Source organism: Carlito syrichta, unplaced genomic scaffold (genome assembly GCF_000164805.1).
Source record: "Carlito syrichta isolate Samal-C Ts95f unplaced genomic scaffold, Tarsius_syrichta-2.0.1 Scaffold142924, whole genome shotgun sequence".
NCBI lineage: Eukaryota > Metazoa > Chordata > Mammalia > Primates > Tarsiidae > Carlito > Carlito syrichta.
This window is the reverse complement of record NW_007087020.1, coordinates 60482-76807: the sequence shown is the minus strand read 5'-3', so window position 1 is coordinate 76807 and position 16326 is coordinate 60482. Positions and strand designations below refer to the sequence as shown.

The 16326-nt window shown below is 34.9% G+C and overlaps 1 protein-coding gene across 1 annotated transcript; it reads right to left on the bottom strand.

Moving 5' to 3' along the window:
* Positions 1-11214: 11214 nt before the first annotated feature.
* On the bottom strand, positions 11215-14606 carry LOC103251446 (syntaxin-binding protein 5-like; the record flags this gene model as incomplete). Its single annotated transcript, XM_021708559.1, has 3 exons — positions 11215-11219; positions 11406-11645; positions 14436-14606. Coding segments are annotated over 3 exons (416 nt in total), but the record flags the coding sequence as incomplete, so codon positions are not given.
* Between the last annotated feature and the right edge of the window lie 1720 nt (positions 14607-16326).

The following is a 16326-nucleotide window of genomic DNA, read 5'->3' as shown; positions in this document are numbered from 1 at the left end:
CCATGCACCTTCTCAGACCACAGTGGAATAAAAATAAATATCAACAACAACAAAGTTCCCCCAAAACTCACAAAGAAATGGACACTAAATAGTATGATGCTAAGCAACTTCTGGGTCAATGATGAAGTCAAAACAGATTAAAGGTACCTGGAAACAAATGAAAATGAAGAAACATCTCACCAAAACCTCTGGGATGCCATGAAAACAGTATTAAGAGGGGAATTCACATCTTTACAAACGCACATGAAGAAAAGGGAAAGATCACAAGTTAACAGCCTACCAAGTCACCTAAGGAAGCTGGAAATGGAAGACCACCAAAATCCTAACTTCAGCAGAAGAATCCAGATCACCAAAATAAAAGCCTAAATCCAGGACATAGAAGACAAAAAGATAACACAAAAAAACCAATGAAACAAAAATCTGGTTCTTTGAAAGAATAAACAATACAGATGGTTCCCTAGCCAGACTGAAGAAAAAGAGAGAAAAAGTCCAAATAAACTCAATCAGAAACACAAAAGATGAAGTCACCACTGACCCTGAAGAAATATAAAATATTATCAGAGACTACTATGTACAATTGTATGAAAACAAACTTGAAAACCTAAAGAAAACAGAGGACTTTCTGACATCACACAACCTCCACAGGTTGAAACAAGAAGAAATGGAGACCCTAAATAGACCAGTAACAATCAAGGCAATTGATTATGTCATAAGAAAACTACCTACAAAAAAAGTCGTGGACCAGATGGCTTTCCAGCAGAATTCTATAAAACATTCAAGGAGGAACTGATACCAATCCTACTAAAAGTGTTCCAGTTGATTGAGAAAGATGGAACTCTCCCCAAATCATTTTATAAAGCTAACATCACATTGATAGCCAAGCCAGGTAAAGACATCACAAAGAAATAGAACTATAGGCCAATATCTTTGATGAACATAGATGCTAACATTCTCACAAGATCCTAGCAAACCGGATTCAACAATACATCTCAAAAATCATCCATCACGACCAAGTAGGCTTCATCCCCAGGATGCAAGGCTGCTTCAACATTTGTAAGACCATAAACATAATTAAATACACCAACAGACATAAAAACAAAACCACATGATTATATCATTAGATGCAGAAGAAGCTTTTGATAAAATCTAGCACCACTTCTTGATAAAAACCCTTGAACATCTAAGCATAGGTGGAACATACCTCAAAACAGTAAAAGCCATCTATGAGAAACCCACAGCCAGCATACTCCTAGACAGACAAAATTGGAACCATTTCCCCTGAAAATTGGAACAAGACAAGGATGCCCACTCTCACCCCTCCTTTTCAACATAGTTTTGGAAGTTCTAGCTAGAGCAATCAGAGAAGAGAAGGTGATCAGGGGTATCCAAATAGGAAAAGAGGAAGTCAAGTTATCTCTCTTTGCAGATGACAGGATTGTATATCTTGAAAACCCAAGAGAATAAGACAAAACCCTCCTTGCACTGATAAAGGACTTTGGCAAAGTCTTAGGGTATAAAATAAATGTACAAAAACAATCATATTTCTATACACTAATAATAAACAAACAGAAACCCAAATAAAAAGCACAATTCCATTTACAATAGCCACACGCATAAAAATGAAATACTTTGGCATCTTCCTAACCAGAGACATAAAAGACCTTTACAATGAAAACTACAAAACACTGCTCAAAGGAATCAAAGATGACACAAGTGGAAAAATATTCCATGCTCATGGATTGGAAGAATCAACATTGTTAAGATCTCCATTTTACCTAAGGCAATCTACAGATTTAATGCAATATCCATCAAATTACCAGCAACATTCTTCTTAGACCTAGAAAAAACAATACAGGAATTCATACGGAAACATAAATGACCAAGAATAGTCAAAACAATCCTCAGCCAAAAACAACAACAACAACAACAACAAAAAAAACAAGCAAAGCAGGAGGTATTATACTCCCAGACTTTAGACTATATTATAAAGCTACACTAATCAAAACAGCCTGGTATTGGTACAAGAACAGGCATATAGACCGACGGAACAGAATTGAGATTCCAGAGGCAAATGCCCAGTTTCTCAACCAACTCATATTCCACAAATCCTCCACCACCCACTACTGGGGAGAGGAGAACCTATTCAGTAAATGGTGCTGGGAAAACTGACCACATGCAGAAGGTTAAAACAGTATCCCTACCTATCCCCATACACAAAAATTAACTCTAAATGTATCATAGACTGAAATGTAAAACCTCAAACTGTAAGAACCTTAGAAGATGCAGGAGACACCCTTATGGAAATTGGAACTGGCAACCAATTCCTGATCAAAATCTGAATTGCCCAGGTCATAAGAGATAAGATAGACAAGTGGGACCTCATTAAACTGACAAGCTTCTGCAAAACCAAAGAAATCATCAAGAGAGCAGGGAGACAGCCCACAGACTGGGAAAAAATATTTGCCAAATTCATGTCTGACAAAGGCCTAACATCAAGGATCTACAAGGAACTCAAACATGCTGAAAAGAAAAAAACAAACAGCCCCATTACAAAGTAGCCTAAATATATGAATAGACAGTTCTGAAAAGAAGACATATGAGTAGCCAACAGATCCTTGAAAAAATGCTCAGCCTCACTAGTCATCAAAGAAATGCAAATTAAAACAACACTGAGATACCACATAACTCCAGTCAGAATGGCCACCATCAATAACTCAAAAAACAACATGCTGGAGAAGATGCAGCAAAAAGGGAACACTTCTACACTGTTGGTGGGAGTTTAAACTAGTACAGCTTTGTGGAAATCAGTGTGACGATTCCTAAAAGTTCTAAAAATTGACTTTTCATATGACACTGCAATCCCCCTACTGGGAATATATCCAGAAGAACTCAGGTCACTCTATAAAAAAGAAACCTGCACATATATGTTTATCGCAGCATTGTTCACAATAGCAAGAACAAGGAACCAACCATGCTGCCCATCAAAAAAGGACTGGATAAAAAAAAAATGTAATACATATACATAATGGAATATTATGCAGCCATAAAAAAGAACAAAATCATGAATTTTGCAGCCACCTGGATGGTAGTAGAGCTTATAATACTGAGTGATCTCTCATAGAAACAAAGAACTGAGTATCACATGTTCTCATGCATAAGTGGTCCTTGAACAACTACTGTATTACTATTAAAAAAAGACTGAAATTAGCGGGAAACTGTGGGGGTGAGGGGGTGGGGAAGTGGGATTGACAGTAGTTGATATCTGCCTGGGGAAGGGGGGGCACACCTCATCAATAAGGGTACCTGCACAGTGAATATTTGTATACCTAACCCTGAGTTGTACCCTACAATTTTAAAATAAAAATTAAGAGAGAGAGAGAGAGAGAGAGAGAGAGAAAGCACAATCCCATTCACAATACCCACAAAAAAAAAAAAGAAAAAAAAGAAAGGCTTTGGCATCTTTCTAACCAAAGAAGTGAAAGACCTTACAATGAAAACTACAAAACACTGCTCAAAGAAATCCAAGAAGACACAAACAAATGGAAAAATATTCCATGCTCTGAGATTGGAAGAATTAACACTGTTAAGATGTCCAGCCTATCAGAGGCAATCTATAGATATAACGCAAGCTACAATAATCAAAACAGCCTGGTATTGGTACAAGAACAGGCATATAGACCAATGGAACAGGATAGAGACTCTGGAAGCAAACTTCAATTTCTCAACCAACTCATCTTCGACAAAAACTCCACCAACAACCAGTGGGGAGAGGAGAACCTATTCAGTAAATGGTATAGGGAAAACTGACTGACCACATGCTGAAGACTGAAACAGGACCCCTACCTATCACCATACACAAAAATCAACTCTAAATGGATCAAAGACCTAAATGTAAAACCTTTCACTAGAAGAATCCTAGAAGAAAATGTAAGGAAACACCTTTATGGAAATTGTAATAGGCAACCAATTCCTGATCAACTCTCCAAAAGCAAATACCGTAAGGGATAAGATAGACAAGTGGGACCTCATCAAACTGAAAAGCTTCTACAAAGCAAAAGAAACCATCCAGAGAATGGGCAGACAACCCACAGAATGGTAAAAAATATTTGCCAACTGTAAATCTGAAAAAGGCCTAAAATCTAGGCTCTACAAGGAACTCAAACATGCCAAAAAGAAAAAAACAAACAACCCTGTTAAAAAATGGACAAAAGATATGAATAGACACTTCTCAGAAGAAGACATACGAGCTGTCAACAGATACTTGAAAAAATGCTCAGCCTTACTAATTATCAAAGAACTGCAAATTCAAACCACACTGAGATACCACCTAACTCCAGTCAGGGGCCATCATCAATAACTCAAAAAACAACAGATGCTGGAGAGGAGGTGTGAAAAAGGGAACACTTCTACACTGTTGGTGGAAATGTAAACTAGTATAACCTCTGTGGAAAACAGTGTGATGATTTCTAAAAAATCTGAAAATCGACCTTCCATATGACCCTGAAATCCCCCTTCTGGGAATATACCCAGAGGAACTTAAATCACTCTATGAAAAAGATACTTGCACACACATGTTATTATGCATCATTATTCACAATAGCAAAACATGGAACCAGCCATGCTGCCCATCGAAAGTGGACCGGATAAAGAAAATGTGGTACATTTAAATGATAGAATATTATGAGCCCCAAAGAAAAACAAATTATGAACTTTGCAGCTACCATCCAGGAATCAGGAATCAGAGTTTTTAATACTCAGTGATTTATCACAGAAACAAAGATCTGAGTACCAAATATACTCACTTATAAGTATACCCTGAACATTTACTATAATACTATAAGAAAGGAATTGGCAGTAATGGGACACTGCCAGGGGAGGGGCAGGGGCATATAACATCAATAAGGGTACCCATACTTTACCTGTATGATGATCACGTATGTACCTAATCCTCATTTGTACCCCAAATTTTTAAAATAAAATAAAGTAATTTAAAAAATAAAAACCTTAAGTGGGGAGTGAATATGTTGATTCTGTATGAGGCCACAATTATTTTTATTCAGTCAAATATAACCATTATATGTGATTGAACTATGCTCTTATTGTAAGTTTTTATTGCAGTTTGTAAGAGATACAGTACATAAATTTCACAAGTAATCTTGAAAGATACATGTCTTATAAGGTCCTAAATAATACTTTAATATGATAAAGTTTTTAAAATCAAGGTTTAGACTTAAGATTAAAAATAAAATCCTTCTCATTTCAAATAACTGATCTCCAGACAAAGCCTGTTAGCTAGCTTTATATTATTTTTGTAAGACAACATATTAACTTACTTTCACATTTAAATACATTAATTTACTAGTTCTTCCTCAGTGAGCTGGACTTTAAAGGAATTGAATGCTGGCAAATGAGTTTGACATAGGGAGTGGCACTGGGACAAGTCTGGAGTGTATATCCAAGAAATATTGCTCTCAACAAGCAAAAGACAATACAAGATAGTGAAGAAAGAAATAATGCAAAAGGAAGAAAAGATAATCTCCGGTACACTTTCGCATAAGTTTAATGTTGAGAATATACATATGAAAACACAGAAATATACCCAAGCTTATATAATATATAATTGGAAACTGAATTAGTAAATTAAACTCATATTTTTAGTATATAGAAGGAAGAAAATCTGTGAGAAAATATGGAGGCAAATCCATTTATAGGAATCTTTACCTCTTTCACATTTAAAATTTTTCTTTATCAGCCTTTCTCTACATCAAGCATCACACATACCACCACTAGCTCTAACTCTTTGAAATACAAGCCTCATGTCTAAAAAGACTGGTAAGTCTTTGTGAACTACTGTACTTGCTTTTCATCTAGGCTTAGAAATATACCATTTCGTTGGTATGTTAGTTGTTGATCGTATTAATAGCACTTAATGGAAATAAGTTAGTAATAATAACTTTATCTTCCAATAAGCTCTGTAGGCAATGTTCTCAATGCTGGCTTTGGCTAAATTTATTAATATTTACTTGTCCCTTTTCTACCTTATCTCCAGTCATTCAAGATAGCCAGACACTGTGCTGGTGCAGAGCCAGATTTTTATGAAGATAATAAAGCTTAAGCTTCAGGGCCCTTCACTGGCATTGGTTGAAGGCCAAGAAAGGAACTTTAGTAGTATGTTCACATGTTTATTTATTTTTATAAAAATTTTTAAAATAAAATATTTTAATTACAATCATATAAGGCTGCTTTTCCCTTCCAACTTTAATACTTCTGTACTCAGGTGACATTGCTGTGGTCATGAACTTCAGAGATCTGGGTAAGGGAAGTTGAAAATAGGGTACATTTAATTTGGGTTTAGTATGTTATATTTAGGTGGTTCATAGTCACTATCATATTTAGGTTCCTGCCAGCCTTCCAGGGAAAATACTACTACCCTGTTGCAACTCAGCAACATTTTTACATGGTAAGTGCCAGGCTAGAGGTCATATTGCAAAGGCATATTATTTCAGCCTTAGAAGTATGTGGATAATATAGAAAAAAAGAAGATCTGAAATGTATATAGTCAAAAGCTAGTCTGTAGAAAATTCTTTCAAAGCTTACAGCTCATACATAAAACTTGATACAGGTCTTTCCAATGAACCTAAAAATTCCTTTGACTTTTGCCAACAATAGATGATTGAGAGGTGGCAAAGAGAGAAAAGGGAAAGTAAAGAAATAAGACTGGCTGGACTGGGGAGCTGGTGCTGGGAAGTAATAGAAAATAAGATTAGAGAGGCAGAGTAGAGCTGAGTTTATAGATACCATTGATTTTCAAGATTCACAATTTGAAATTGCTTCTATGAATGAAAGATACTAGGGAATATGGTGCATAGAAACCAGGTGATGGTGCATGTTTATTACAGTATTGTTCACAACAGCAAAAACATGGAACCAACTGTGCTGTCCATCGAAAGAGGACTGGATTAAAAAAATGTGGCATATATATATACAATGGAATATTATGCAGCCATTAAGAAGGACAAAATTATGAACTTCACAGCAACTTAGATGGTCTTAGAGTCTATAATACTGAGTGATCTACCACAGAAACAAAGAACTGAGTATCACATGTTCTCACTCATAAATGAACCTTGAACAATTATTGTAATATTGTAAGAAAAGGATTGGCAGTAGTGGGAAACTGCTGGGGTATGTGTGGAGGTATTGGCAGTAGTGGAAATCTTCAGGGAGTGGGGGTGCATACCTCATCAACAAGGGTATCTGCATAATGAACATTTGTATACCTAACCCTGAATTGTACCCCATATCTTTAAAATAAAAAATTATGAAAAAAAGACAAACCACGTGATGAAAACAATATTGGTGTAAGATGAACATGGAGGCAGTGAGTAAAAGGGATCAGAAAATAATAAAATGAAGTCATAAAGGATATTTAGGTATCATCGTGGCTTTATTTACTCATTCATTTTAATTTTAAAGATGTGGGGTACAATTCAGGGTTAGGTATACAAATGGTCATTATGCAAGTACACTTGTTGATGAAGGGTGCCTCTCCCTCCCCTGGCAGTTTCCTTCAACTGTCAATCCCACCCCTACATCCCCTGGCAGTTTCCCACTACTGCCAATCCCTTTTTTGCAGTATTATGATAATTGTTCAAGGTCTACTTATGAGTGAGAACATGTGGTACTCTGTTGTTTGTTTCTGTAATAGATCACTAAGTATGATAGACTCTAAATCCACCCAAGTTGCTGTGAAGTCCATGTTTGTCCTTCTTTATGGTTGCATAATATTCCATGGTGTATATGTACCACATTTTTTTAATACAGTCCAGCATCGATGGACATCATAGTTGGTTCCATGTTTTTGCTATTGTGAATAGAGCTACAAAAAACATGTGTGTGCAGGTATTCTTTTTGTAGAATAATTTGAGTTTTCTGGGTATTCCCAATAGAAAGACTGCTGGGTCATATGGAAGGTCAATTTCTAGTGCTTTCAGAAATCACCACACTGTCTTCCAGAGAGGTTGCACTAGTTTGCATTCCCACCAGCAGAGTAGAAGTGTTCCTTTTTCTCTGCATCCTCACCAGCATCTGTTTTTGTCTGTTTTATTAATGATGGCCATTCTTACTGGGGTTAGGTGGTATCTCAGTGTGGTTCTGATTTGTATTTGATCATGGTACTATTAATAGAAATGGAAGAGTGGCAAAAAGAACTAGTTTGGGGGTAAAGAGAATGAATTTATTCTGGAGAATCTTGAGTTTAATCATGAGTCTAAAACTTCAGTTTAATTATGAGGTATCAAAATATATTTTTTTTACAAGGCAGTGCTAGATATTTCATATGGTAGAACTGATCATTACAGACTAATCTGTAGCAGGCAGCATAAAGAGTTAAGTAGAAATACAAAAATTAAAAGTGAGTCTTATCAGATTTCTCACAGTGTTACTGATGGAGAGTAAAATTCTTAGGGGAGGAAGAAAGGAGGGGGATGAGGACAGAGAAGGAATAAAGTTTGCTAGTGGGAGAATTTTCATTTATTTTCTTTTGTCTTTTGATCTTTACAATTATAAAATTTAAGAACCAGCTCTTGAGAAAAAAAATACAGTGTTTGGCATCATAAGTTTTATACTGAGAAAAAAAAATCCACTGATCTACTTTTTTCCCCTAGCTCTTTAACATGGCTTATAAGACCCTCTATAATCTTACTCTGCCTATTTTTCTAACCTCATCTAGTACCATTCCATCTCTAAGCTTCAACTATGCCATAGTCTTTCCTAACTCCAGATTTTTACTTATGATATACTTAATTACTCTTAAACATGCACTCCCTCCCAAATCTGTTCAATTCCCACTTCAGATATCATCTTTGTTAGGGACATTTTCCCCAAATCCCCCTCTTATGCTGCTATAGTATTTTTTATTTTCCTTATTATAATTTCTTTATTGTAATTAAATTTTTTCTGTTTAATTTTGTTCTTCCCTATACGTTTCTGAAAATAGGGACCATTGTATTCCCATTGCTTAATTCAGTAGTATGGGCTTGGCAAATGTTTGTTGAATGAATGGATGAATTGTAAGATGGACTGCTTTCAAGTTTAGGGAAACTGCTTGACTCACATGCACTTTCCCAGGCCAACTGATGAGAGGTTATTTAACAATGTTTTTACAGGGAAAAAAATGCATTCAGGGCTTGAGAGTGTGTCACTCACTTCAGCACTAACAATGGAACAGGGAAATAACTCCAAATTCAAACCTTTAAAAATGGTTCCCATAGCTTAGAGCAACACCCATATTATACATTATCATAATGGTTCCCATAAGCCTGGGAAAGAACTAGTGGGTATGGCATGAAGAACAGATATTGCAAAGAGGTGAAGACTGGGAGAACTATTACAGAGAGTCAATAAATGAACTGTGAAGGAAGAAGGGCAAAGCTTTCTACTTTAAAATTGAACTGGCTTTCTGATACCACCATCTTTTCTTATGAAGTTCTACCCTCCTTTTTTTTTTTTTTACTGCCATAAATTATGGCTTCCAGTTAGGCTTTCTTTCAATGGTTGATTATAGAACAAATATGAACATAGCCTCATAGTTTTATCCTTTATATGCATCTAGTTTTTAAAAAATTAACAGATTTTTGTTTAGAGTAGCTTCAGGTTTACAGAAAATTGGGCAGATATTACAAAGAATTCCCATATACCCCTTCTGTTATTTCCCCTATCCTATACTAGTATGGCACATTTGGTATAATTGATGAACTGATATTGTTATATTATTATCAACTAAAGTCATGAAAGGAGAATACTGACAAAGAAACTTGGAGAAGACTGCTTCCCATTATATCTCATTAAACAGATAAGGAAAAAGTTTATAAATATTTATAAAGTAGAAGCCTTAATGTTAAATCTATACTTATTTTGTGTTTTGGCATCATGTCTAAGTGTGTGCGTGCTAAGAATGGCCAAAAAAAAACTTCTGTATAATATTGAGATATCTGGTCTATTCATTCCAGGAATTGTTTATTTCTATGATTGTGACATAGAAAACCACATTTGTTAGAATATTTCTAATTAAGACATTGTCATTTACAAGTAGCTTTAAGCTTGTGTGATGCAGAAGTTTAACTTGTGAGAACGCCTGGCACATATTAGATGTCCAATATGCGTATTCATTTATTGAGTTAAAGAATAGACTGAAATAATACTTAATGATTCATTGTGACTTCACTGATCTTGCTCAAACTAACTCAAGTAGTGCACATTTCCTTATAAATTGGAATGCAGTAAAAGGTATTTTCTCTTTGTGAAATATATATTTATAATAAAGTGATCTTAACAGATTAGCTTTTTTTAATTTTAATTTTTAAATTTTAAAGATATGGGCTACAATTCAGGGTTAGATATACAAACGTTCATTATGCAGGTACCCTGGTTGATGAGGTGTGCCCCCTGCCCTGTTCCCCCGGCAAATTCCCACTATTTCCAATCCCGCTTCCCAGCTCTTCTCCCAGCAGTTTCCTGCTAAACAGATTAATTTTTAAAACATAATGCATTTATCTGAATTTGCTACACTAGTAAATAACTGACTATTCTACCTACAATCTATCTACATGAATTTAGCATACTGGTTAACAAAGAAAGCACAAGTCTATCTAACATGCCATCCCATATCCATCCTTTAAAAATAAACCACTTATATTATGTATTAGTGAAATTATTTTTAAAAATAAATACTGAAGAACTTTCTAATAATATATAGGAAAGAGTGAGACAGTAAAATTAGTGATAAGAACAAATTTTAAAATATTCAAAGGAATCACACTCATCTCTTCTTCAAAAGAAAATTCAAGTAGGAAGAGAATATAACATATACTTAGCAACAACATAACATAGGTCACATTCTCTAGGCATTAGGAAGAAAACGAAAGAAATTGTGCAGCATGCCTTTGAAACAAGATGGGATGATTATAGAAGACTTTAGAAATCTCCCTTAGGTCAGACAGTTCCTAGCTTAATTTCTGAGTTCTTAAGGAAAATGTAAAAACACACATAGGCTCTGATCTGGCATGGAACTTTGGAGAAATGCTTCAATTCATTAAAAACAAATTTAACTTTTACATTAAGGTTTTTCTCAGTACTTTTCAGAAACTTATTTCCAAAAGCATTGTTTAGGTTGGCACTTCCACAGTTCACTACCATAAAAATGGTTGTACTCTTTTACCCTGAAGGAAAGGTAAGTTACAACATGACAAATATTGAGATAGTATATTATTTATAAAATTCTCATTAGCTCCCATTGCACAGAAGATATACTCACAAGCTCATAGTCAATAAAAAGTAAGGTTTTATACCTTATATCTAAACTTGAGAAAGTAGCAATGAGGGAATAAATAAATAAAAACACTTACCACTAGGTAATACCATGACTGGCTCAGTAAACCTTTGTTCATCTGCAGTTGGTAGGTTTAAGGAAATGATTAACACCATTCCCAGACTGGTTCCAACAAACAGACAAGGGGAGATGGTAGAGTCATTTTTTCGTGCAAAGGAGTCCATGAAGTATAGAGCTGTAATTGCTTCTTTCGAATCTTTGTCAATACTGGAGATGCTAGAACTTCTAGAACGACTATAGGAATTTTCTCGGTTTTCTATGGAAATTAAAAAAACCCATAAACTTTAAGTATTAGTGTATTTCCACAGTAAGTCAGATTTAATACAAAAATACCCCCAAAATTATGAAGGAGAAGCAGAATTTTATTCTTTGTTAATTGATCCGGAAGGCAGCTTATCCAGTTTACTGGCTTATTTTGAAGATGGAAAAACTGAAGTCTAGAAGTATTAATCATAAATTTAGGCAGAGCTTAGGTTAGAACTCGAGTCTCTTGAGTTCCAGCTCACCATTTTTCTCTCTCTACATTAACTTACAAGTTAGTTGAAATTATTTTACCTGGAAAAAAGATTTAGCCTAAATAGTAAAAGTTAAAAGAATCTTTGATACCATTTAAATTGTGATTGCCCCTTATCTCTCAATTGTTGGAAGTATCCAATTTCTTGGCAATTGTCACTTACTGACAATATCGTGGCTATTGGCATGAAAACATCTATCTGGGTCACAAATCATCTGTGGCAAACACATTCTGTATTTGGGGTAATTTCAACTGTAAAAATTAAAATTTTTACTAAGGCCAAAATGCAAATGTTATCTCCCTGAATTGGTTTCAAGCTGCCTACCTTGAATCCAAATTCAATCCTAACTTTGCCCAGGGCAAAGTAAGGAGCTATAGGCTGTGCCATCCTGGTGACAGTAGTAATCTTTCTAAGAGAGTTTCAACTTACTTAAAGGAAACAGGATAGTTTTAGGTTCTCCTCGCATCAACACTTGCATGTGTGCACATTCCAATAAGCATAACTCATAAATCTCAGTTAAATGTTAGGAATATTGTACTACTCTTATAATCACTTCAGAGTATAAGTTTTTTGTATTTTTCCTTCTACAGCCATCACTCTTTTTTCCCTCTTAATAGGTACAAGTGTGATTCATAATTATTTTAATAGAAAGAGACTAAATATAGGTTCCTCAGACTACCTTTTTTCCTAGAAAACAAAATACAGTATTCCTAATTTTTCCTTTTTATCTCTCAGAAAATTTATAAAAATAATTGTCATAAAATGGGAGTAAACGTGAGATAATCTATATATTTTACAGATTTGGAGATGTATAATTAAATAATTTTTTCAGAATTTAGGACAAATTAGAGGTAGCAATATCTAAAACTCAAAATTCCCACTTCTCATTACAATGATTAGGAGTGCTACTTTGGCCAGGCACTGTGACTTATGCCTGTAATCTCAGTACTCCTGGAGGCCAAAGCAGGAGGATCACTTGAGGCCAGGAATTCAAGACCAGCCTGGGTAACATAATGAGACATCATATCTAGAAGAAAAAAAAGCCATGCATGATGATGCAAATCTGTAGTACCAGCTACTTAGGAGGCTGAGATGGAAGGATCGTTTGAGCCCAGGAGGTCAAGGCTGCAGTGAGCTGTGATCATACTACTGAACTCCAGTCTGGGTGTCAGAGTGAGACTCTAACACACATACAAAAAAGAGTGCTACTTCTTTTTTAACTCTTAAATATTGCTTCTATTACAATAGGCTAGCTAATATATGTCTCTAAAATTTTTCCATTCGTGGCTCATCACCATTTAAGGCTGATACTCCTAGATATCTGTTAGAGAAATAACATCAAATAACATAATTATCTGATTGTCCATGGAATCTGATTTAGTAAAACAATATGAAAAAAATCCTTGAAATATGAATTTTACTAAAAAAAAAATTCAAGGAACAATATAGATATTATCAAAATTTGTAAGAGTAGTAAATGGGAGGATACTTCATAACACAGAATTACAGTAGCAAATCTTCATAAAATTATTTTTTCCTATCTCTTTTTTCCTTAAAGTTCTTTATCAACAAGACAGTAGCAGCAAAACTACAAGAACCCCTTTCCTTTCTCTCTAAAAATTTCTGTCCTCTGGCTCTTGTATTTTATTCTGTCACCCCACACTCATTCCATAAATAAGCAAGCAGTTCTTCCTCTTAAAAATATTTGAAAATGAAGATTACAAACTTTAGAATCAATATCTTGCCTTTTTTCTTGGTCACATTTATTTGACAGTTGAGAAAATTAAGGTTGCACGACATTAAATGCCTATCTACGGATAGACATCAAAAGGTTTTTCGTTGAGATTGAAATAAACTCTCAATTATTACTGGAAAGGCAGAGAGCAGATTAAGGCATAGGTCTTTCTTTATATGATGGGAGACGAGGAGAGCTGTCTATAAGCAGAGCTATTTTGGTTTTGGAGATGAGGAAGAAGATGTAGTGAGGTATGGAGTAGTATTCATGGTCACAAGCCTCATCAGGTTCTCAGTTACTCACTGCCTAGTAGTTTTAAAAATACCTTTTATGTATGATCTCCATCCCTTGTCTCCCAGCTCCTATTACCATGGTAAACCGAATTTTAACTCTATCCATAAAATTAATTTGCTTAACCATCCGTACTGCCCATCAAAAGAGGGCTAGATCAAAAAAGTGGTACATATACACTATGGAATATTACGCAGTCATAAAGAAGGACAAAATCATGAGCTTCACAGCAACCTGGATGGAGTTAGAGTCTATAATACTGAGTGATCTATCACAGAAAACAAAGAACTGAGTATCACGTGTTCTCCCTCATAAGTAGACCTTGAACAATTGTCATAATACTATAAGAAAAAGATTGGCAGTAGAGGGAAACTGCCAGTGGAGGGGGGGCACGCTTCATCAACAAGGGTACCTGTATAATGGACAACTGTATACCTAACCCTGAACTGTACCCACATCTTTAAAATAAAAATATTAAAAGTAAAAAAAAAATTGCTTAACCTACCTTCTGTTGTAACAGGTAAAGAAATCTCCATGCAGGCTGCTGACTGTGCCTTTCGAAATGGTGGTCTTGCAGGACCCCAGCGATTTACTTTTGAAACATCAGCACTAGAAAGACGTTTTCCAGAACTGCAACTCTGAGAAGTTGGACTTGTGCAGTGTCCATTTACATGGTCTGTACCAAGAGGAGGAAGGCAGCATGAATATCACAATTAAATCCTAATATAAAGGAGTCCAAATGTGTTGATTACCAAACGAAGATGAGCAAGAATTCCCTTATTTTCCAAACCTTATGAATGTGACTAAGTTCTTGCTATTTTAAGATTTAGTCATAATTTCAGTAGTTAGCCAAAAATTTCCAGACATTCATTAAGTATAAGATTCATTTTTATAATTTGACTAGTTAACATAGTTTAAAACTTATTCTCCATCCCCATTTATGTAGTCCTTCATTTAATGACTATGAAATATGCTATAGTATTAGAGTTTTTGTTGCATAAATTAAATATACACCAATTTCCATAAGTTTTGAAAGTACTGTAAGTGCTTGGAGTTTAAAATATAGAAGGGAAGCATCTTAACTGTGCAGTTAAGAAAGGTACTTAAGAATATCGGTTCTGGAGTCAGACTGCCTGGGCTCAAATCCCAATTCTGCCACTTACTAGTTGTACAAATTACTGAAGTCTTCATGCTTTAGTTTCCTCTTCTGTAAACTTGGAATATTAACTATCTCATGGATTTGGATTTTTTTGTGATAATACATGCCATGTGCTAGAATATGTGATGGCATACAGTAAACTCTGAACAAAATGTAATTACTATTGTCAATTTGTTTCAGAGTATAAAACTTCTCATGTCCAAGATAATAGTATTGTTCATTTGGAGCCTGTGAGTTTAGTTGTGTTTTTATATAACTTTAAAAGTTTGGCAATGCACTAGTGATATGTCTTATTTTTCTTAATGCTAACAAATTGTATTTGAAACATCATCTCATAGTTCTGCAATATGCAGAATGCATTTTAAAATGTGCTGCTTTGGTCATTCAAAGGACCATGAAGTTATAAGGAGAAGAGTCTTGCTTAATGGCCATGCTGGACATGAGGAATTGGCCCTTGATATCCAATGCAATATAGTCCTCCTGTATTGTAGAATTTGAAAACCTAAGATTGAACATTTCCCAAATTCCCTTGCAGATAATGCAAAGATGATAATTAGTTTTCACCATGTAAATGTGCTTGCAAGTTTTACTATTTTTAAAAAATGAGAGTTAACATTTATCAAACAAATGCTGGGCATCTTATATATATTATCTCATTTAATCTTCACAATAATCCTGCATCATAGGTATTTTTATTATTGTTCTGATTTTGCAGATGAGGAAACTGTAGCTCAGACAAAAGAGTTCAGAAAACTTTCTCATATCACATAAGTAGTAATAATGGAGGCAGTATTCTATTCCAGATTTCTCACTTAGTGTCTGTATGCTTAATCACTGGGCTACAGGGACAGATAAAATATTTCAGAAGGGATATCAATTTTAAAGATGTATTAAATAGAGTTTAGGATGCACATGTAATACACACTGAGATTCAAGTGTGTTGGAAATTTGACTATAATTTGCTACTGAGAGGAAATTTTTAGATGAATTCTATATGGGAATTACTGAGGTTTCTGTATCTGGATGTTCTTATCTCTTCCAAGATTTGAAGTTTTCAGTTATTATTTTATTAAGTAGGTGTTATATGCCTTTTCCTATCTCTTCTCCTTATGGAACTCCCAAAATTCAGATATTTGTTTGCTTAATGGTATCCCACATGCCACTTAAGTTTTTTCATTCTGCTTATTCCTTTTTTTTTTCCTGACGGGTTTATTTCAAAAGACCTGTTTTCAAGTTC